This window comes from Salvelinus sp. IW2-2015, linkage group LG6.1 (assembly GCF_002910315.2).
Source record: "Salvelinus sp. IW2-2015 linkage group LG6.1, ASM291031v2, whole genome shotgun sequence".
Lineage (NCBI taxonomy): Eukaryota > Metazoa > Chordata > Actinopteri > Salmoniformes > Salmonidae > Salvelinus > Salvelinus sp. IW2-2015.
The window spans coordinates 7,867,282-7,889,209 of record NC_036845.1 but is presented as its reverse complement, the minus strand read 5'-3'; the positions used below and the strand labels follow the sequence as shown (position 1 = coordinate 7,889,209).

The following is a 21,928-nucleotide window of genomic DNA, read 5'->3' as shown; positions in this document are numbered from 1 at the left end:
TGATCATGATCTCACAGAAAGACTGATGGCACTGTGTGGACTGGAGCTGAACGGCCTGCCACGGGGGTGTAACTGTTTATTGGTCCTAAATAGGACCCTATTACCTGTATAGTGCACTACTTTTGACCTGGGCCCATAGGGCTCTTGTCATAAATAGTGCCCTATAAGGGAACAGGGTGCCAATTGGGATAAAACCAGTAAAAGGCTGATGTAATTGCAGCCAGTGCTGAGCGATGTGAGCAATATGTCAACGTATGCCTCACATCCCTTACTCAGCAGCTGATGGACCACATGGAGTAGAGCTGGCCGTGGGAGTGACTGACTAACTCTGCGCCTCAGGCCCTTTAGATTACTGACTGCGTTCCAAGTGTGACAGCTAGCGCCACAAAAATATGTACCTAGCTACGGTACTTAACCGCACACAGCAGATTAAAATGAGAGATTCCCTATTGTCAGCACAATGAAGATAATGTAAGACGTAGGTTAAGAAACACCCTGCAGAGGCTAACAGATGACCTACAGGCCCTTTAAAAACACTGAGGGGACATGCGCACGCGCACCCACACACACACACACACACACACGTGGGTGCGTGGATTGATTGAAACAGCCCCAATTGAGTGTGTTGAAATCTCCAGTTTATTTTCGGACAGAAAATGTATCTTAAGATGAGAATCAACGATCCAAAAACCACCTATTAGAGAGACCGCCTCTGTGCCTGAGCCAAACATTTACTATTGGGTTGAGGGACTGTTTTTTCCACTATGATGGTGTGAGAGAGAAGAGGCAGTGCTGGGAGAGAGAGAAAGAGAACAGACGAGAAGAGGAAAAGAGCACAGAGTAGCAGTGTGCCATGTGAGAGAGGAGAGAGATATCTGGGTTGCACTACTCCTGCTAACAGAGCCAATAGAGGTTCTCTCTCTTCACACAGCTGGAGGCAGGAAACAACTGCGCTCACATACATTATAGAACATAACCAACGATTATCTTTAGATTATCACAGTGGTTAAATAAGGGGAAACATCTAAAATCCCTGTAGTACATCATCCCTAATTGATGCATGTCATCTATTTATTTTACAGACTGTACAACCGGTGATGTACAATCCCAAATATACAACTCCAGATCAGAACATAATGATTTGTTTTGTTATGTTTTGGGGAAGTCTAGTTGTTCTGCCTTGTGAGCAACAGATAGGTCTGTGGTTCTGACAGGGTCTTCCCAGCAGAAGTCTATTAGATACAGTGCCTTGCAAAATAATTCATCCCCCTTAGCGTTTTCCCTACTTTGTTGCATTACAATCTGTAATTTAAATTAATTTTTATTTGGATTTCATGTAATGGACATACACAAAATAGTCCAAATTGGTGAAGTGAAATGGAAAAAAATGACTTGTTTCAAAATATTATTTCAAWAGAAATGTAAAAGAAAAAGTGGTGCGTGCATATGTATTCACCCGCTTTGCTATGAAGCCTCTAAATAAGATCTGGTGCAACCAATTACCTTCAGAAGTCACATGACTAGTTAAATAAAGTCCACCTGTGTGCAATCTAAGTGTCACATGATCTGTCACAGGATCTCAGTACACCTGTTCTGAAAGGCCCCAGAGTCTGCAACACCACTAAGCAAGGGGCACCACCAAGCAAGCGGCACCATGAASACCAAGGAGCTCTCCAAACAGGTCAGGGACAAAGTTGTGGAGAAGTACAGATCAGGGTTGGGTTATAAAAAAATATCAGAACGTTTGAACATCCCACGGAGCACCATTAAATCCATTAATTAAAAAATGGAAAGAATATGGCACCACAACAGACCTGCCAAGAGAGGGCCACCCACCAAAACTCACAGACCAGGCAAGGACGGCATTAATCAGAGAGGCAACAAAGAGACCAAAGATAACCCTGAAGGATCTGCAAAGCTCCACAGCGGAGATTGGAGTATCTGTCCATAGGACCAGTTTAAGCCGTACACTCCACATAGCTGGGCTTTACGGAAGAGTGGCCAGAAAAAAACCATTGCTTAAAGAAAAAAATAAGCAAACACATTTGGTGTTCACCTTCCAGCAGGACAATGACCCTAAGTATTCTGTTATAGCAGCACTCAAGTGGTTTAAGGGGAAACATTTAAATGTCTTGGAATGGCCTAGTCAAAGCCCAGACCTCAATCCAATTGAGAATATGTGGTATGACTTAAAGATTGCTGTACATCAGTGGAACCCATCCACCTTGAAGGAGCTGGAGCAGTTTTGCCTTGAATAATGGACAAAAATCCCAGTGGCTAGATGTGCCAAGCTTATGGAGACACACCCCAAGAGACTTGCAGCTGTAATTGCTGCAAAAGGTGGCTCTATAAAGTGGGGGGGAATAGTTATGCATGCTCAAGTTCAGTTTCTTATTTCTTGTTTGTTTCACAATAGAACATATTTTGCATCCTCAAAGTGGTAGGCATGTTGTGTAAATCAAATGATACAAACCCCCCCCCCAAAAAAAAAATCTATTTGAATTCCAGGATGTAAGGCAACAAAATAGGAAAAATGCCAAGGGGGTGAATACTTTCACAAGCCACTGTAGGTCTGTGGGTCTTACAGGGTCTTCCTAGCAGAAGTCTATTTGTTCTGCACAGTGTCTTGGGAATAGCAGAGGGGAGGGAGGCACACCCAGGTCTATAAATCAACTCCTCAGAGCAGTCTGCTTTAAGTGCGTCCACTGCACTAAACACTTCCTCCCTCAACCTCTCTCATCCTCACCAAGCTAAATAAATATTGTCCGCTTCAACCCGTTTCAAGAAAAGACACAATCGATATAACTCTAGTCTTGTGCATTTTGTTCCCTTGTTAGATTAGGTAGTACAGGGATTCTTTTAGGATGGAGAAATGTCAAATTCTACACTACAGTGCATCAATAGGAATAGTGAGGCTAATAGCAATGCTATTTCACCTGGTTTACCGAGGACAGATTGTACAAAACGTAAGGCAATCAAATCTGCAGTGCTGCAATCCCGGCCAACTCCTGTCCTATGACGTGGGGGTTATTTAGTTTATGCTGCCTTGGGTCTCTACTGGCTAAATGTCTGTACAGGTATCATGTCTACCACCAGCAACTCAGTTCAGGTTGAGGGGAACCTGTTATAGTGAAAAGCGGTAGTAGTGCAACAATTCTTGCGGGTGTTCTCCAATTGGGTTAAACCATTTGGAGGAGATCATTAAGGAGCCTACCTAGGCAAGGGTTGCTACACCGTTATATGACTGCTATGACTAAGCACGTTCTGTCCCTTCATCTACCGCTGAACACTGTGACTGGAACAGCCTGCGGGTTGACGGGGAAGAGAACTCAATCGGCCTCTTTACATTGACTATATGTGTACTGATGATACTGACCCATGGCGCTGTGTCTGTTGTTCTCCGTCTCGTCTAGTTTCAGGCCAAGAGCAGACTCTCCTCTGGTCTCCTCCGGTGTGGTGCTGCGGGACAAATAGGGGGTGGGCTTGGCCTTGTCAGCGTTGCTGCTGGGGGCGGAGTCAACCTTTTCAACCTTGCTGGTAGGGGCGGAGTAAGAGGCGACATTGACCATAGTCTTGCTCCTGGGGCCGGTGTCAACCTTACTGGGGGCGGAGTCTCGGGAGGAGTCAGCCATGGCAGCCCTGCTGCTGGGGGTGGAATCAGGGCCGGGCTTGGACACATCAGCCCTGCTGGAGGCGGAGTCAGAGTCGGCCATTGAGGTGTCAGCGACAGAGGTGCCGGCGGCAACCCCACTACTGCTACTGCTGCTGCTGTAGACAGACCCATTGCTCAGCTCAGAGCCAGAGTCCTCCTCTGCAGGCAGGCTGGGGGTAGGAGAGCTGGGGGCTGGGGAGGGAGAGGGGGCCATCTGGACAGAGGTGCGAGGTGCTGGGGTGCTAGGAGCTGGGGTGACAGAGGTAGCAGGGGTAGCAGGGGGTGCCGGGGCCTTCCTCTTCCTCAGTGTACTCTCTGAGTCAGGAGCCACCTGAGAGAGAGGGAGAGAGAGGGAGTAATGAGTCTCGGGCTTAACAACTCCCCCTAGCCGTGACAATATACCCTATAAACCATTTATTCTTGGACATCATCACTGCTCATTATCATTATTAAAAAAGGTGCACTACGCAGAAATCCCGTCTCCATTTCCTGGTTGCTAAAATTTCAAATCTGTTACAAAACAAGCAATCATTGTGTAGAAAATCATTGTACCATCTAAGCCGTTGTGAAATATATTTTCCATGACCAAAAATACTGTATTTACAGCAGTTGAAGCAGGTGTACAAAACCAAAAGTAAAAGATGCAAAAAATAACTTAAGAATGGGAATCATAGAAATAGAGCACATAGAACAGATCAACTGCTTGTTAGACTTGCTTTCATTGAGAATGACATAACTAACATTTCTATGTGAATTTGGTCGGATCGACAAAAAGTTACATATTGCAGCTTTAAGTTATTAATACCTTTTTAAGATGAAATGTATTGTATGGATTATGGAACTTTGCCTGTCAGTCAGACTATCAGTCAAAATACCTAAGTGTTCCATGTTTATTTGTTTGCTGTTACTGAAAGGGGTATTATTGCTTCCTTATACAACAAAACAGTGTGACCCATTTAATCTCAACATGTCCTCTGATCCTGGAGGCATGGAGATAAAAACACTTTAAATGTGTTTGGTGGCCACTTCAAATCTTTTCATGGGAATCAAATCAAGCTTTATTTATATAGCACATTTCAGACATTAATGCAACGAAGGGCGCTTCACAGGAAAAAGCACAAATAAAACAACAAAACATAACAATAAAAACTGAAACACTAAAAAAGCAGCCTAAGGAAAACGTGTGTTTCAAGGTGTGTTTTAAGATCTCTTAAATATGTCCCCAGTTTCAGCCCATCTCATGTTCTCTATCAGGCTATTCCAGAGGCTGGGGACATAGTAACTAAAGGCTGCCTCTCCATGCCTCTTGGTCCTAGGGTTTGGGATAGTTAAAAGGCCAGTGCCAGAGGACCTGAGGGACCTACTGGGTACATTACTTAAAAGCATGTCTGACATGTATTGGGGTGCACGATCGTGGATTGATGTAAAAACCAATAGAAGTGCACTGGCAGCCAGTGCATTGACTTTAAAACCGGTGTAATGTGGGCTCTCCGTCTGGTCTTGGGCAGTACACATGTTGCACGATTCTGTTTGTTTTGCAGTTGACCAGTGACCTTCTTGGGTAGACCAGACAGGAGAGCGTTACAGTAGTCAAGCCTGCTTGTAACAAAAGTATGGATGAGTCTCTCTGTATCATCCTGAGATAGAAACGGCCGCACCGTGGCAATGTTCCTCAGGTGGTAAAAAGCTATTTTGGTCACATTCCTAATGTGTGAATCGAAATTTAGATCAGAATCGAACATGACCCATAGGTTTTTTACCTGGTGTTTTCTTCGATGCCCGTGAATCCCATTTGACCGTAATGTTGTATGTGACCTAAAGCTTTACATTGATCAAAAAAAGTGTAACCCGGAAGCCAGCCGCACCAATGTGTTGGAGGAAACACTGTACACCTGGCGACCGTGTCAGCGTGCACTCCGTCCAGCCCGCCACAGGAGTCGCTAGTGCGCGATGGGACAAGGACATCCCTGCCGACCAAACCCTCCCCTAACCCGGACGATGCTGGACCAATTGTGCGTCGCCCCATGGGTCTCCTGGTCGCAGCCGGCTGCGACAGAGCCTGGACTCGAAACCAGAATCTCTAGTGACAAAGCTAGCACTGCCTTAGACCACTGCGCCACTCGGGAGACCCACTGAGTACCAATCTACATATTTTCAAGCATAGTGGTGACTGTTGCTGATAATGGGCCTCTGTACGCCTACGTAGATATTCCATGATTTTTTATTTTTTATTTTTTTAAAGCCATCGCCAGCTACAATATTAATTTACAGCATTAACAATGTTTTCACTGTATTTCTGATCAATTTGATATTTTAAATGGACAGAAAATTWGATTTTCTTTCCAAAACAAGAAATGGTATAAGTGACCCCAAACTTTTGAACGGCAGTGTATATATATTATWTWTWTTTTTTTTGCTAGGTAGCGTTAGCTTGCGCTAGTCGGCTGTACCTGTGCCAAAACTCCGGTATTTTTCATCCTATAGCTTATTCTCCATCTTCTTTTTAAATAGTGAAACAACATGTTTTCAGCTATTTTATTTCCATGACTGATCAAAACTTGTTCTCATGCTCTCTCGTCTCTCTGCAGCAGACATATAGTGAGCAATATGTTTGGAACATCAAATTGCAATACTATAGAATGGTGATGTTGTGGAAAATTCTGCCACCACAGTGAGAATTGCAATACATATTGTATCGGCACCTACGTATCATGAGGTCCCTGGCAATTCCCAGCCCTAATTAAAATGGGTCAACGCTTCCTTCTATCTTCAACAAATTTTCCCCCTGCTACAAACTGTCTGTACTACTACTGTCGTCTCTCCGCATGTCAACTGGTGAGCTGTCTATGAACTCAAATGACCCAGGCCTCCACTACAGAGACCATAGATATGGAAAGACAGCACACGTTCTATCCTTGCAAATGGCATCCTGTGTGACAGCATGGGCAGCCCCATTGAGGGCTATCTCCATTTTAAAGTAGTCATCCAGAGCCCTCTATCMTCATGGCAGAGACAGACAGCCATTACTCTGGTATTACTATTCACTCTACCACTGACAGACTAGCTCCCCATGCTCCCTCATCTTACATGCTCCATTAGATCCACAAAGTTGACCTGACACAACTCACTGTCTCAAAACTATGCAGTAAATGTATGGTCCAATGAGAAATATTCATCACTCTCTAAAGTGGGCGTGCAAACGGTTTATATTGCTGTCGTTATGCTTCCAACATATATATCAGATTTAGACGGGAGCTAAACCATTGCCATGCAGGGTTATTAAATATACTAAGCAAGGGAAGCTTTGGTCTCCGTTTGCCCAATCTTATGTACATGTTCCCCAGACTTAAGTTGGCTCCTCTAAATCCCAAAGTGCACCACTGTCACTTTAAACCGTAATCCATAGCTGAGCAACACAATCAATTCCCCTGGTATGTTTACACTCCAATACAACAGTAGTATGGAGCATTCATAGAGAATGGTTAGTCAGAGGACGCTGTCGCTTCGTTCTGCGGCACTGGGCTGCACAGTATTGTCTTTCACTCTGAAGAGCAGCCAATTAGTCACACACGTGCACCTACACATGGTCATGCACACACACGCGCACACACACATCTTCATATCCCAGTCAGTCCTCCATTACAGCTTCAACTTTGCCCCACATGCTATGGTATGCCAGAGACCGACAAGTATGAACGGTGGTTTGATGGTGGAGGTGCATACACAGTTCAGGGAGTTTACACAACTCTACCTCTAAAGAAGTGCAAGGTAGCGGGCAGTAAGTAACACAGCGTTATAACCACAATGACTCAATCCCAGAGAAACACCACAAGTATTTTCTTAGAATATAGAAATAAAACAAGGACATTCTGACTTACACCACATTCAAGGAATAAAAAATAAAAAGTTTGACAAATCATTTGTTATGGCTTGTTGCTACTTTCATCGCAATTTCAAGGTGGAGGTGATTTTTCAAGGAGGTGATTTTCCATGAGCCATGCCAAAACTGCTGTGCACTCTCTCACCCAGTCAGACTCGCCTACCTACCACTTGCACAACCCTGCAGCGCTCTACTAACTCTATATCACAGACTGCATCAAATCACATTTACTATACACTGATGTGCTGCCACTCAATGCGATCATTCAGTCAAATATTTCTATAGCTTTTCTACCCCCTAATCCTGCAGGAATGCTAGCTCACTCCTTAATGGTTGACTTGGTCTATGTCCCAAATGGGACCCATAGTGCACTACGTTAGACTAGAGCTCTATGGCGCTGGTCAAAAGTAGTGCACTGTTAAGTGAATAGGGTGCGTATTGGGGATGCAAGCTCAGTCCCCTGGCTGCCAAAGCTCCAGCTTTTTAATTACTCAACACAGCACACCGCTCCAGAGCTGGCACAGTGAATTTACATGCTCTTTATGGTCAGACCACACACACACACACACACACAGATTTCAAAGTAAAAGTATATCAGTGCTCAAGGCATAAGTCCACTTCAAATAGAGAACCAATGTACCACTGTAGATGAAGTGTGGACTACTCTTGTGCCAACTGTAGTGAAAATAGGTCCATTATATAATCTTTATCAGTGCAGGATATTACTTTGTCTGCTAAGGTTAAGATTACATTCCAACATAAAACCACAACAAGGCCTAGGTTTTTTGTCATTCTTTGAGGTACAAAACAATTCTTTCAAAAACTTAACTGTGAGACTGTGATTTGGAAATAATAATGATTTAAAATGTGAACATAAACACAAAACACAGCTCCAAACAAGCCCCATTATCTCCAACAGGAGGAGAGAAGCCCATTAGAGCCAACATAACATGGTGAAAAAACAACATTCCCCACAACATTTCTGTGAGAAGACGCCACCACTACTTCATTAGATTTACACACACACACAGAGAGAGAGATGGTAGACTACACAGTGCCAGTGGGCTGTTTGTTTTGGCATTAGGGGCCTCTTCCTTTGTTCCTGAGAACACAACATTTTCTTCCTTAGGAAAGAGGAAAGGAGCATAATAGAGAGACTCCCAAATGGTACCCTATATCAGTGTTTCCCAACCCTGGTCCTTGAGTATCCCCAACAGTACACCTTTTCATTGTAACCCTGGACAAACACAACTCATTGAGGTCTTGATGATTATTTGACAAGTTGAATCCGGTGTGCTTGTCCAGGGATACAATAAAAAGGTGTACTGTTGGAGGTACTCGAGGACCAGGGTTGGGAAACACTACCCTATATAGTGCCCTACTTTTGACTAGGGCTCTTGTCAAAAGTAGTGTACTATATAGGGAATGGGGTGCTATTTGGGATACACACTAAATCTGCACTCAAAACTATTAGAGCCGCCCATGCTTCCGTTTCCCACTTATTTTAATCACACTGTTCCACAGCCTGTCACACTGAAAAATCCACAGTGTTGCCTAATCACTCATACATAAACTAGCAAGTTTGCATGAAGTGAAACAAGACAACCTAAAATAACCTGCATGGCCTTAAGTGATAGAATTTCATTTACAGAGGGTGTTGATTAAAGGAAATGGAGGTCTTGTCAGCAGATGGACTGAAAAACCAAGGCAGGCCACTTGAATAGTCAAATTCAGAGAGGCGTTGAGTAAGTTAAGGCTTCCACACCAACCATTCTCACTCTAACTCAGTGTTCTGCAGCCACATGGTTTACTTGCGTAGCAATCATGTAGGCCTAACTGAGGGATTGCAAACATATGACTCAGATCACAAGCTTCCTCTTAAAAAGGCATCATGTGTGACCTTACAGAATGTGGAACATTTAAAAAAAACACTACTGATCTAAACTGAGGTTTCCCACAAATTCAAGTTTTTTTTTATAGAAAGGGTCCACGACTATTATTGAGAATGGTATCATCAGCCCAATGTAGAAATATCCAAACCACGCAAGATTGTAAACAGATTGTAAACAGACAACTTGTATCTTGCTGAAACAGATTAAAACGGTAGGCTACATTAAAGTGGATTAATAGTGCTGCAGTACAAAAAGCCAATGACGGATTGTTATGAAAGACTAAACCCCTCTTGGTTCAGATTATGACATCTCCCTAAGGAATGGTTTACGCAGGTAATGCTAGCCATCTCAATCAATCACACTTAGCCTGTGCTGCCAGCTATCCCCCTGATGGGATGGAGTCTGAGGCTACGTCCCAAATGGTACCCTATTCCTTACATAGTGCACTACTTTTGACCAGGACCAATAGGGATGCTGCCTCAGACTGTACTGCTTGGCAGGTCCACCCTGAAACCAGAGCCAGGAGTCGTTACATCAACATCACTAGGAGCCATGCTGCAGAGAAAAACAGAGGATATTCAGTAGGCTCCATGACTTGTGTCCCGTTGATTTAAATACTTGAGAATAGATCAGGTCAACTACTGAGATTCAGAGAAGAATAACACTCCTTAGAGTAGGATTGGAAAATTCTGGTAACTTTCCCAAGATTCCCAGGTTTTCCAGAAATCCTGGTTGAAAAAAGGAGCAAGGAATCTAGAATTCTCCAACTAGGATTTCTGGAAAACCTGGCAATTTTGGGAAAGTTACTGGAATTGTGCAACCCTACCCTGGAGTGAGCAGATTGAACCCCCCAAAAATGGAACCATAGAAGACATATTACTCAATGTCTATTACAAAATGTATTGAACGTGTACCGACTATAATGATCATGTACAACACTGTGTTCCTACAGTAGGCTCCAAGTCTCTTAGACCAATCACTATTCTAACCTAKCTAACCCCCTTCCCTTCAGTGGTCTTCTGAGTTAATGCTATTTCATCCAAGAGATATTTGTAAAAAAAATTTACAGCAAACTTTTGTTTGTTGAACCCTCAACCTCACCTGTCCTCTGACTATGTACAGTAACATTGGCATAAAGAGCCTGTCAAGCTGATTTCATGCCCATCTGCCTCTGGAAACACGACACCCCACTTATACATATTTGATGTTGTGCCACCAAAATACACCTCATTCACTGCTGCAATCTCAGAACCAAATCTGGTGTTTATGTTAACAGTATGTCTGTCACTAGAGACTCCTGTTGCATAAGTCTGATGTTACCTTTCCAGTATGCCAAACAGGCTTACACAAGTGTGCTTGCCTGTGTCAAACCTATTACCGAACACTGAAGCGGAAAGCTCAGGATGACAGGCTAGGCCATGTCACAAATGTCATTCTAAACATGACCTCTCGCATGCTGACCACACCGCTCGCGTTGCGTGCGTGAGCACTGCAATCATTGCAGCCACACTGTTCGCGAGCGTCTGTGTAGCCAGGCGCTAAAATAAAACTTGGTTCTATTTGTGACGTGTGACATGCTGCAAGTCCCACCTCTCCCATCTCCTCATTGGTTTTTTAGGAGCATATACCCACGTGTCATCTCCTCATTGATTTATAGGAGCATATACCCACGTGGGTGATTGAAAGATGAACTGAGGTCCACACTCCAGTCCAGTCGGTAGTGGTAATGCAACTTAAAGTTGGTTACCAACCGCCATATAAAGTCCAAAGAAGAAGAAGCCTGAAGGAGGAGAGATACCTAGAAACTAACACTGTTTACCCTTTTATCTGTGGATTAATAAAGGAGTAAAGGACCTTGTGCATTTCAGGTAAAATAACACAATGTTTATATCCCAGGACAAATTAGCTAGCAACAGCAAGCTAGCTAGCTAAATTGGTATCAATGTTTAATGCTTTTCGACCTGTCKCCAAATTAATATAGTTGGTTCAGAGTTCGTTTGATATTTCAACCTGCGTGTCCTGATCACGTCTAGTGTGGGTGGACAAAATCAACATGAGTGCAATGTCACACGCGTGCGTGCCGTCTCGTCAGCATGTTAGCCTACTCCTGTCCAAATCATGTCAGCTATTTGCCTAATAAAAGCTTAAAACAGTCCTTCAGCACAAGATGTTGGATGCATACCAAATGGCACCACATTCCCTTTGAAGTGCACTATAAAAGGGAATAGGGTGCAATTTGGGATGAACCCATTTTTTTGTCTTGACCCCAGATAAACCCAGTTGGCTATTTGATTGAATAAGGTCTTGGGCTTGACTATTGATTGTAAATTGATACTGTACTGAGATCAATAGAGGGTCATAWCTAGTGATGGGYAAAWWAAWRSYWWKKYMTWWRRWWRKYGYWMMTWWTTTTMYKSYWWWWWWYMTTTTGACAATATCGCAATATTATTTTTGTGCTAGTTGTCTGTACCTGCACCAAATCTCCAGTATTTTTCCTCCATAGCTTGTTCTCCATCTTCTTTTTAAATTGGAAGCCAATTTGTTTTCAGCACCTTTATTTCCATGACTGATCAAAACTTGTTTTCTCATGGCTCTCTCTTGTCCCTCTGCAGCAGACATATGGTGAGCAATATATTTGGAACATCGAATCGCAATAAAATCACAGTATTGAATTGCAATACATATAAAATTGTTAGAATCGCAATACGTATCGGCACTTAAGCATCGTGATAATATCGTATCGTGAGGTCCCTGGTAATTCCCAGCTTAACATTCTTAGAAAAAYGGGTTCCAAAATGATTATTTTTGGTTTCTGGGAGAACCCTTTTGGTTCCATAAGAATTTGACCTGAGAGAACCCTTTTTGGAACAAAAAGGATGTAGAATCCTTTTTGTTCCAAAAAGGGTTCTTCGAAAGGGTCTCCTATGGGTATAGCCGAAGAACCCTTTTAGGTTCTATATAGCACATTTTGCTATACAGAGTGTAGTCATACCCCAGGGGAACAGATTGTCATCACTACAACAATAGCCATCCTACCAGTAGCTCAGGCTCATGGAAAGGAGACCTAAGAGCAGCCATCCCATCCCTCAGGCAKTCCGTCCTCATCTGATCTCTCTGTCCTTGTCTAACCCTCACAAAAGGTTACATCAGGCCCATGCGCCATGTGTCTCAACATGCAGCCAGCCATCTTCCAAACACAATACTTTGTCTCATCCGTGCTAGCGAGTCACAGGACAGCAAGTGTTGCTTATCTCTGGGTGAACGGACTGATAAAGACGTCATCAGTGTGGTGTTTCTGAACAGTGTCTAATACCCTTTCAGACATATGGAATGTGGCGCCTTGAAAGCGACTRGGCTACAGCATGTTTGTTTGTCTGTAAGGGTACACCACGGCTTTTTAAATGCCGACACGAAACCCTCTCTTGAGATAGCTTCGATGCACCACTGAACAGGCATTTTACTTGTCAATCAAATAATCTCGAGCTGCCTGTGTGCAACCTGGCTGCCTGCTGCCTGCACGCAGACCCCTCTACCCTAAAAAAGTATGTTAAAGTTCATTAAATACCATGATTTACCAAGACGTTTAGTAAAAAGAAAACACATCTAGCACCCTACCATAAAAAAACTGCATAAAAACAACACAACAGCACATCAATCAGCTACTTTTATTGAAAACTTCTGATCCGGCARTTTATTTAATTGTCTGAAAGGCTATCAAATTTTTGCTATAAAGGGTATAACAAGACAGGCGAGAAAAAAAACTGGGAGCCACGACAACATAAATCCGAATTAAATCCTGATTGGAAGAACAGCGTGAGTAGTACACAGAATACTGTGTGGACACCTTGTGCTTCTCTACCGGAGTATCTGTCCAAATGGCACCCTATTCCCTACATAGTGCACTAGTTTTAACCAGAGCACTATAGACCCTGGTCAAAAGTAGTACACTATATAGGGAATAGGGTGGCATTTAGGATGTAATCCATTTCACAGCTTAACCAGTGTGTTCCTGTTAGTAACGGTCACTATGACCACAACACACAGTTCCAGACAAACCCCATTCTCTCCAACAGGAGGAGAGAAAACCTTTAGAGCCAACATAACATGGTGAAAAAACAACATTTCCCACAAKAACACCACGYGAAGAGAAAGAACACTACTACTATTGATATTATATCCACAAACAACACAAGGAGATTAGAGGAAATGTTTAGCCAATGTTGCAATTGTTGATCTCAACACAGGTCACCATGACCTGAAGTGTGTGTGTGTGTGTGTGTGTGTTGCCCCCTCACCTGGTAGGCCTCCAGTGTGTAGCAGCCCTGGCAGGGTGTGGGGGCCGGGGTCGGAGGGGCCCGCCTCTTCTTAATCTCTATCCTGGGGGACATCCTGGAGATGTTCATGGCGGACTGGGACTGGCCCAGGGTGCTGGGCCGCGCGTCCACACAGGGCACGATGGACACTGTTGACAGGCCCTGGATGAGGAGGGAGAGAGAAAGGTTAATGCAAAACATAAAAATAATGACACACAGACAGATAATGTGACACATTCACACAAACAGATGTGTGAGTACGTACACACACACACACACACACACACACACACACACACAATTATAAACACACAGAACAGAACTACATATGAACTGAGTGGCATTTAAAGGTCAGGTAATTCTAAATGGTCTCAGAAACCCAAAATCACAGGTTGATATGGTGGACACTGGAAATGTCAAGGGCCAGTCCTGAAGGGTGAGCATGGGTCATGCCCTTTATTCACTAACGCTGTCCCAKGTGGCACCCTATTCCCTATGTTGTGCACTACRTTTGACAAGGACACATAACACTATATAGAGAATAGGGTGCCATTTGAGACTCCGACTAACAAGGGCTCACGACTGAATCTACAATATCAGCATATCTTCATCATAGTCTGTTATTGCAGTCGTAAATTAAGCCAATGCAAAGCTCAGTGTTGGGTCTGTCTCCTCTAGTCTGCAAGAGGAGGCACTCAGATCCCTGTTGAATCAGGATGCTTTGTGACAGTTGTGATAGCTGCAGTCAGCTTTATTACCATTCTGTAGCTACGCCGCCTCGCTAATACACCGTCTGTCTGTCTGGGAGGGATGCTGCTGAGCAATGGGGGACGATCAAAGAATGATCAAAGGCTTTACTAAGCATCTGAAGCTTAGCCTGGTTCCAGATCTGTTTGCACTGCCTTTCCAACTCCTATGGTCAATGTCGTGCCAAGTAATCATAAAAAGGAGTTGGCAAGACAGCACAAACAGATCTGGGTCCAGGCTGTCTGAAACGTCCTAAGCTTCTGTCTCTGTACTGTAGCACAACTAGGAACAAAGATATGCATCTTTAAACGATGGTGGGGGGGTTTAAAGAAAAGAAAGGAAAACATATTAAGTCAAAATGACACAGCATTTCAGACAACTCCTGGGCAGAGGATCAAAGTAGTCATGAAAAAAAAGTTTAAATGACTAAAACATTAAATTCTAGTCATTAGAGGTAATCAGTGAACCAAGCACTTCTCACAGTGGGGAGAATTAATGGAAAATGTGCAGGAGGGAGAGAAAAGCACTCAAAGGTATTCAGACCTGGGCATAAATAGTATTTGTTTTCCTTCAAAAATATTTGTATCATTTGATTGAGCCTGCCTGGTGTGCCAGGTGGGCATGGTCTGAACTTTTGGGACTATTTCATTGGTTCCATTACACCAGGCAGGCACAATCAAACTAGTCTAGTCTACTAAGGACAGTCAGTGTGGCTTTGAGGGAGCTGTGAGTTGCCAATTGCTTGCATATTGTATAAGCTTGGAAAAGCAGACCGAGCTACTATACAGTAATGTAGAGCTAAGAGATAAAGACGTATGTAACAAAAACATAGCTGGAGTCTTGGAATCCTGCAGTAGATTTACTGCTGCCCCGCTCTAAGAACAGAGCCTGGATCAACTAAGTCGACACCATTCATCTTTATGACCTTCACATCCTGTTTAACTTTGATCTTCTCTTATCTTACTCAAGAACACGTGCCTCTCCCACCTACTAGATCTTCCTGACTCAAATAACATAACATCCAAAAGAGACTTACAGTCATGCTTGCATACATTTTACATATGGCTGGTCCCAGGAATCAAACCCACTCTCCTGGCATAGCAAGCGCAATGCTCTACCAACTGAGCTACAGAGAACCACATATTTATACATGGGCATAATTGCATCCCAAGGGTAGATGACATGGAATACTTTACACAGTGCACAGTCGGCTTTACTCTATTCCCTTCTATTGGCTGCTGCTTATATATAAGCTACTGTACATATAAACTCAGCATAAAAAGAAACGTCCCTTTTTCACCGTCGCTGGACCAGACAGGACTGACAAAAAGTGCTCTTCACTGACGAGTCGCGGTTTTGTCTCACCAGGTGTGATGGTCYGATTTGCYTTTATCGTCGAAGGAATGAGCGTTACACCGAGGCCTGTACTCTGGAGCGGGATCGATTTAGAGCTGGAGGGTCCGTCATGGTCTGGGGCGGTGTGTCACAGCATCATCGGACTGAGCTTGTTGTCATTGCAGGCCTCAACGCTGTGCGTTACAGGGAGACATCCTCCTCCCTCATGTGGTACCCTTCCTGCAGGCTCAGCCTGACATGACCCTCCAGCATGACAATGCCACCAGCCATACTGCTCGTTCTGTGCGTGATTTCCTGCAAGACAGGAATGTCGGTGTTCTACTATGGCCAGCGAAGGGCCCGGATCTCAATCCCATTGAGCACGTCTGGGACCCGTTGGATCGGAGGGTGAGGGCTAGGGCCATTCACCCCAGAAATGTCCTGGAACTTGCAGGTGCCTTGGTGGAAGAGTGGGGTAACATCTCACAGCAAGAACTGGCAAATCTGGTGCAGTCCATGAGGAGGAGATGCACTGCAGTACTTAATGCAGCTGGTGGCCACACCAGATACTGACTGTTACTTTTGATTTTGACCCCKCCCTTTTGTTCAGGGACACATTATTCAATTTCTGTTAGTCACATGTCTGTGGAACTTGTTCAGTTTATGTCTCAGTTGTTGAATCTTATGTTCATATAAATATTTACACATGTTAATTAAGTTTACTGAAAATAAACGCAGTTGACAGTGAGAGGACYTTTCTTTTTTACATGTACAGTACAGAATATATATGCAAATATTCCAGTAAATCCAAAGCCTCAATCTTCTGCTGGTTGATCCCATGCCACAAGAGAGAAAGGGCAGAGATGAAACCTGAAATGCATTTTTAGAAATCTGACAGCCTTCAGCAGGGACTGGGGAGTGATTCTTGGCCAGCGGCCAACCCTCTCCTCCCCTGATGAACTTTTCACACTGCGCTAATGTGTTCATGGCGACCTTCTCAAATGAAAGTGAGTGTGGCTAAATTGTTAATATTCCAGCTCACTGAGAGTCCCTCAGTACATCCACGGTATGTTCAATTATGAAAGACCAATAAAGAATATGAGCTGGCGCACACCCAGAAAAAATATTTTGTGTGGAGGTGCTGACTAACGGCGAATAAACTATAAAAATAAAGAGAGTCGCACACTCCATATATAAACTCCCAGTAATTTATTGGGTAAATCACCAACGTTTCAGGGTAAATACTTGAACCAGGTTATGTTGACAAACAGTGCAAGTAGTGCAACCAATGACAATAGTGAGAGGTGTGTCATAATGAATAAGTTAATTAGAATGAATTGAGTGAAACTGTTAAAAAAAAAAATTGTTTATGGCATATTAAATATATTAGGCTATTGTTATCATATGCCAACATAATTGAATATTGCACATAATGTTAGCATCAACATACATTATTGTTTAATTCAATTTCACATATTTAATTGTTTCCTATTTAATTTGTATTTGTTACATGTCATTTTTTGGTTCAACCTTAATGCATAATATGCATCGTCAACAGGGGGAACATATTAGGTGTACGCTGATAAGCTGTAGGAAGAATATATCCATTTATAAGAATTGTTCATAAGAAAGGTCTGAGATCAAAGTCAATTTTCAGACCACTAGGGATCAATGTTTTTAGATAGGATATCCAGTAAGCCTCCCTTTGTAGTAGTAGGATCTCGATGTTACCTCCTCTCCTTGGTAGAGCAACATGCTCAATGCCTGTGTATTTGAGGGAGGAGTGTGGCTAAACTGTTAATATCCCGGATCTCTGAGAGTCCCTCAGTACATCCACTGCATGTTCAATTATGAAAGACCAACACAAATACACATTCCAAATTTAGGGAGAGACTATGGTAACTTTCAATTGGGATCCGTGCTGTTGTTGTACTGGAACGGAATGTTCCATGCAGGGAATTGCCATGAATTCGTAGCATACGTTATGTAATCTTAAATCAGTTACAGACCAGAGCCAAAAAACCTATTGAGTCTTTCTTTGTTATTAAAGTTTAGGAAAAGTTCACCTGAACATCTGTAATTCCATGCTGGAGGAAATCTGAGAGCTAACCACAATGCCTATCACTCATGCATATTCAAGGTGGAAATGCATTTTAAGCGGAGTGCTCACTGCCAAGACTAGAGACAGATAGAACCGAACATGGCCATCTATGATGATTTAGAGGCAGCAATAACCCTTATTGTCCTCTCCAAGGACAAAATGTGATCTGAAATAGTTTCATTCTGTACAATAAAAATAAAAAAAACTCTGGGAAAACAGACAGGATCATTTCTGGCGTGCCTTAGCATCTCTAGAACGGTGTCTCATAAGCAAAGCAATATCGTTTTCATTCCTTTAGATCATACACTATGTACACAGTCGTCCTCAACATTACGGTCCATCAGTTTGTCCAATGTACTGTTCTACTCCAGTCTGTGTTATGAACAGTCCTCAACATATCTTCCCATTAGTTTGGCCATTAATGGTATCCAGATATCAGAGTAAATGTAGCCAGGTATAGTATGATGATGTAACATAATCGCTGAGATTACAGGGTGTGTGTGCGTGTGTGTGTGCGCGCACCCCCTGGGGCTTGACTCAAATGAGCAAGAGAGATCCACCAAGTTCTTATGGGYAATCCAATAAAACACCCATATTGATTTGAGGTGTATCCCAGATGGATGCCGGTAATAGATTCCTCTGTAATTGTGTAAAACTGATTAAATTACCTTCCAAACAGGTAGCCTGTTCAATATTTGCTCAAATATAATAATGTTTTAGCACATATGCACACCACATTCAAAGAACTCCACGATGGAGTAGAAAATATTTCCAGGAAACCGGCCCTACTGCTATAACTACTATTGTTTTACAAACTTACTATTAAATACATTATACATGTCACTGAGTAAAGCTGATCAAATAATAAGAAATAATTCAAGGCTTTAATTTACTTCAGGTTGACTTGCTACAGAAACTTTAAATCCGTCAACGTACTGTAATTGACTGAGGGGAATCAGAAGACGTGGGATCAGCTTGTCAAGTCTGCCCTCTAGTGGTACATGAGCAGAACAACAGACAATCAGCTATATCGAGAGGAGGCACACAGGCAGAAAAGTAGGGTTGCAAAATAATGGTACAGTGGGGCAAAAAAGTATTTAGTCAGCCACCAATTGTGCAAGTTCTCCCACTTAAAAAGATGAGAGAGGCCTGTAATTTTCATCATAGGTACACTTCAACTATGACAGACAAAATGAGAAAAAATAATCCAGAAAATCACATTGTAGGATTTTTAATGAATTTATTTGCAAAGTATGGTGGAAAATAAGTATTTGGTCATCCCTTCCTTCTGGCTTACAGTGTGTTATGACTGTTTGCTAGATTTATTTTCAGAGGTTGAAGAATAGATGCACTGTCTATATTGGAAAAGTTTAGTTGTAGTCCATCTACTGTTGAAACTGCCTGATTGTAGATAGAGGCTTGAGAGTGTGTTTATGGAGAATACTTTTTGTTGTATGCATGGGTTAAACTTTTAATAACTGACATGACTTGCATAATGTAGTATAGTTCTAGCTGTGGTTTATTTCATCCCATTGGTTAATGAATGAACTGCATGAATGAAAATCTTTATTTTTAGCTCAGTGAGCCAAACCTTTAATTTCGGAGTGAACTGAAACCTATTGTCTGTCCATTCATTGTTAGAATACTTCCGTTCCAACACCTCAAGTGTCGGGGCCGAGAACAAAGGTCTGCTCGGATTCTTTAAGTTCAACAGAAGGAAATCAAAGGTAAGACGGCACAGTTCACTTGTGTTCCAACAGAGTACATTTATCCCATTGGCTTGGCTAACTTAACACCATAATACCATCTAGAACATAGAGTGTGTGTCTGCAGATCAAGCTGACTTTAAACGTTGACTTACTATTAATGTATGTTGAAATGCAGAGAAAAGAAGCATATTTTTTCTGTGTCTTAAATCTTCTACTTAAATAGCTACTGTTATTCTGAGCTCAACATATGATGGCTTTCCATAAAAATAATTAGTCTTATAGAATTTGACTGGCCCCGTGGAAAGGGCTTTTTAACCCTAGCGCTGTACGAGTACTGCTATCATCTTTCAAAATAACTGCAATAACTGCATGTCATGCTTGTATTGTAGTTGCATTCTGATTTATTGCATGTTAGATGTACATTCCATTTCAGACTGAAGAACAGTCGCCTACTATGGACATGGATGGTGTGATTAATAATATACTCAAAATACTGAAAAAAAAATACAATGTAAGTACTACTAACCCTCCTGAAATGTCTGGGTGTGGTACTTGACATCTTGCATTATATTTTCTTCAATACTCAAATCTCATTCAATAAGTGCAATCTCATTAATTTAGCAGAAAGATCAATTATGCTCTTGAGTACTATTCTATTGTAGATTTTCCAAAACCCACCACCTTGTAACAGATAGCGTTTTATGCCCCCCAACAATTAGAGCACATGAGCTCAACTTTGGTTTTCTTTTCAGTAGCGGTGCAAAATTCCCATAACATTCCCTGTTTTCCAGAAATCTTGGTTGTACAATTCAAAGAATCAAGGAGGGAATAAGCAGGAAATCCAGAACTCTCCAACAAGGATTTGTGAAAAAACCTAGGGAATTTTGGGAAAGCTACGTAGGGCAAAAAAGTAATTAGTCAGCCACCAATTGTGCAAGTTCTCCCACTTAAAAAGATGAGAGAGGCCTGTAATTTTCATCATAGGTACACTTCAACTATGACAGACAAAATGAGAAAAAAAAATCCAGAAAATCACATTGTAGGATTTTAATGAATTTATTTCAAATATGGTGTGAAAATAAGTATTGGGTCACCTACAAACAAGCAAGATTTCTGGCTCTCACAGACCTGTAACTTCTTCTTTTTAAGAGGCTCCTCTGTCCCTCCACTCGTTACCTGTATTAACGGCACCTGTTTGAACTTGTTATCAGTATAAAAGACACCTGTCCACAAACCTCAAAACGTCACACTCCAAACTCCACTATGGCCAAGACCAAAGAGCTGTCAAAGGACACCAGAAACAAAATTGTAGACCTGCACCAGGCTGGGAAGACTGAATCTGCAATAGGTAAGCAGCTTGGTTGAAGAAATCAACTGTGGGAGCAATTATTAGGAAATGGAAGACATAAAAGACCACTGATAATCTCCCTCGATCTGGGGCTCCACGCAAGATCTCACCCCGTGGGTGGCAAAATGATCACAAGAACGGTGACCGAAAATCCCAAACCACACGGGGGGACCTAGTGAATGACCTGCAGAGAGCTGGGACCAAAGTAACAAAGCCTACCATCAGTAACACACCACGCCGCCAGGGACTCAAATCCTGCAGTGCCAGACGTGTCCCCCTGCTTAAGCCAGTACATGTCCAGGCCATCTGAAGTTTGCTAGAGAGCATTTGGATGATCCAGAAGAAGATTGGGAAGTGTCATATGGTCAGATGAAACCAAAATATAACTTTTTGGTAAAAACTCAACTCGTTGTGTTTGGAGGACAAAGAATGCTGAGTTGCATCCAAAGAACACCATAACCTACTGTGAAGCATGGGGGTGGAAACATCATGCTTTGGGGCTGTTTTTCTCGCATAGGGACCAGGACGACTGATCCGTGTAAAGGAAAGAATGAATGGGGCCATGTATCGTGAGATTTTGAGTGAAAACCTCCTTCCATCAGCAAGGGCATTGAAGATGAAACGTGGCCGGGTCTTTCAGCATGACAATTGATCCCAAACACACCGCCCGGGCAACGAAGGAGTGGCTTCTTAAGAAGCATTTCAAGGTCCTGGAGTGGCCTACCAGTCTCCAGATCTCAACCCCATAGAAAATCTTTGGAGGGAGTTGAAAGTCCGTGTTGCCCAGCAACAGCCCCAAAACATCACTGCTCTAGAGGAGATCTGCATGGAGGAATGGGCCAAAATACCAGCAACAGTGTGTGAAAACCTTGTGAAGACTTACAGAAAACGTTGTGACCTCTGTCATTGCCAACAAAGGGTATATAACAAAGTATTGAGAAACTTTTGTAT

At 42.7% G+C, this 21,928-nt stretch overlaps 1 protein-coding gene across 1 annotated transcript in view; it reads right to left on the bottom strand.

Annotated features, from left to right (window-relative positions):
- LOC111964970 (protein cordon-bleu) overlaps positions 1 to 21,928 on the bottom strand; it is a 40,238-nt gene that overhangs the window by 12,693 nt on the left and 5,617 nt on the right. Inside the window, exons 6-7 of the mRNA XM_070443804.1 lie at positions 13,720 to 13,899; positions 3,377 to 3,983 (exon numbers count right to left, since the gene is read on the bottom strand). Of these exons, the coding sequence (XP_070299905.1) occupies positions 3,377 to 3,983; positions 13,720 to 13,899 (787 nt within the window). The remainder of the gene's footprint in view (positions 1 to 3,376; positions 3,984 to 13,719; positions 13,900 to 21,928) is intronic.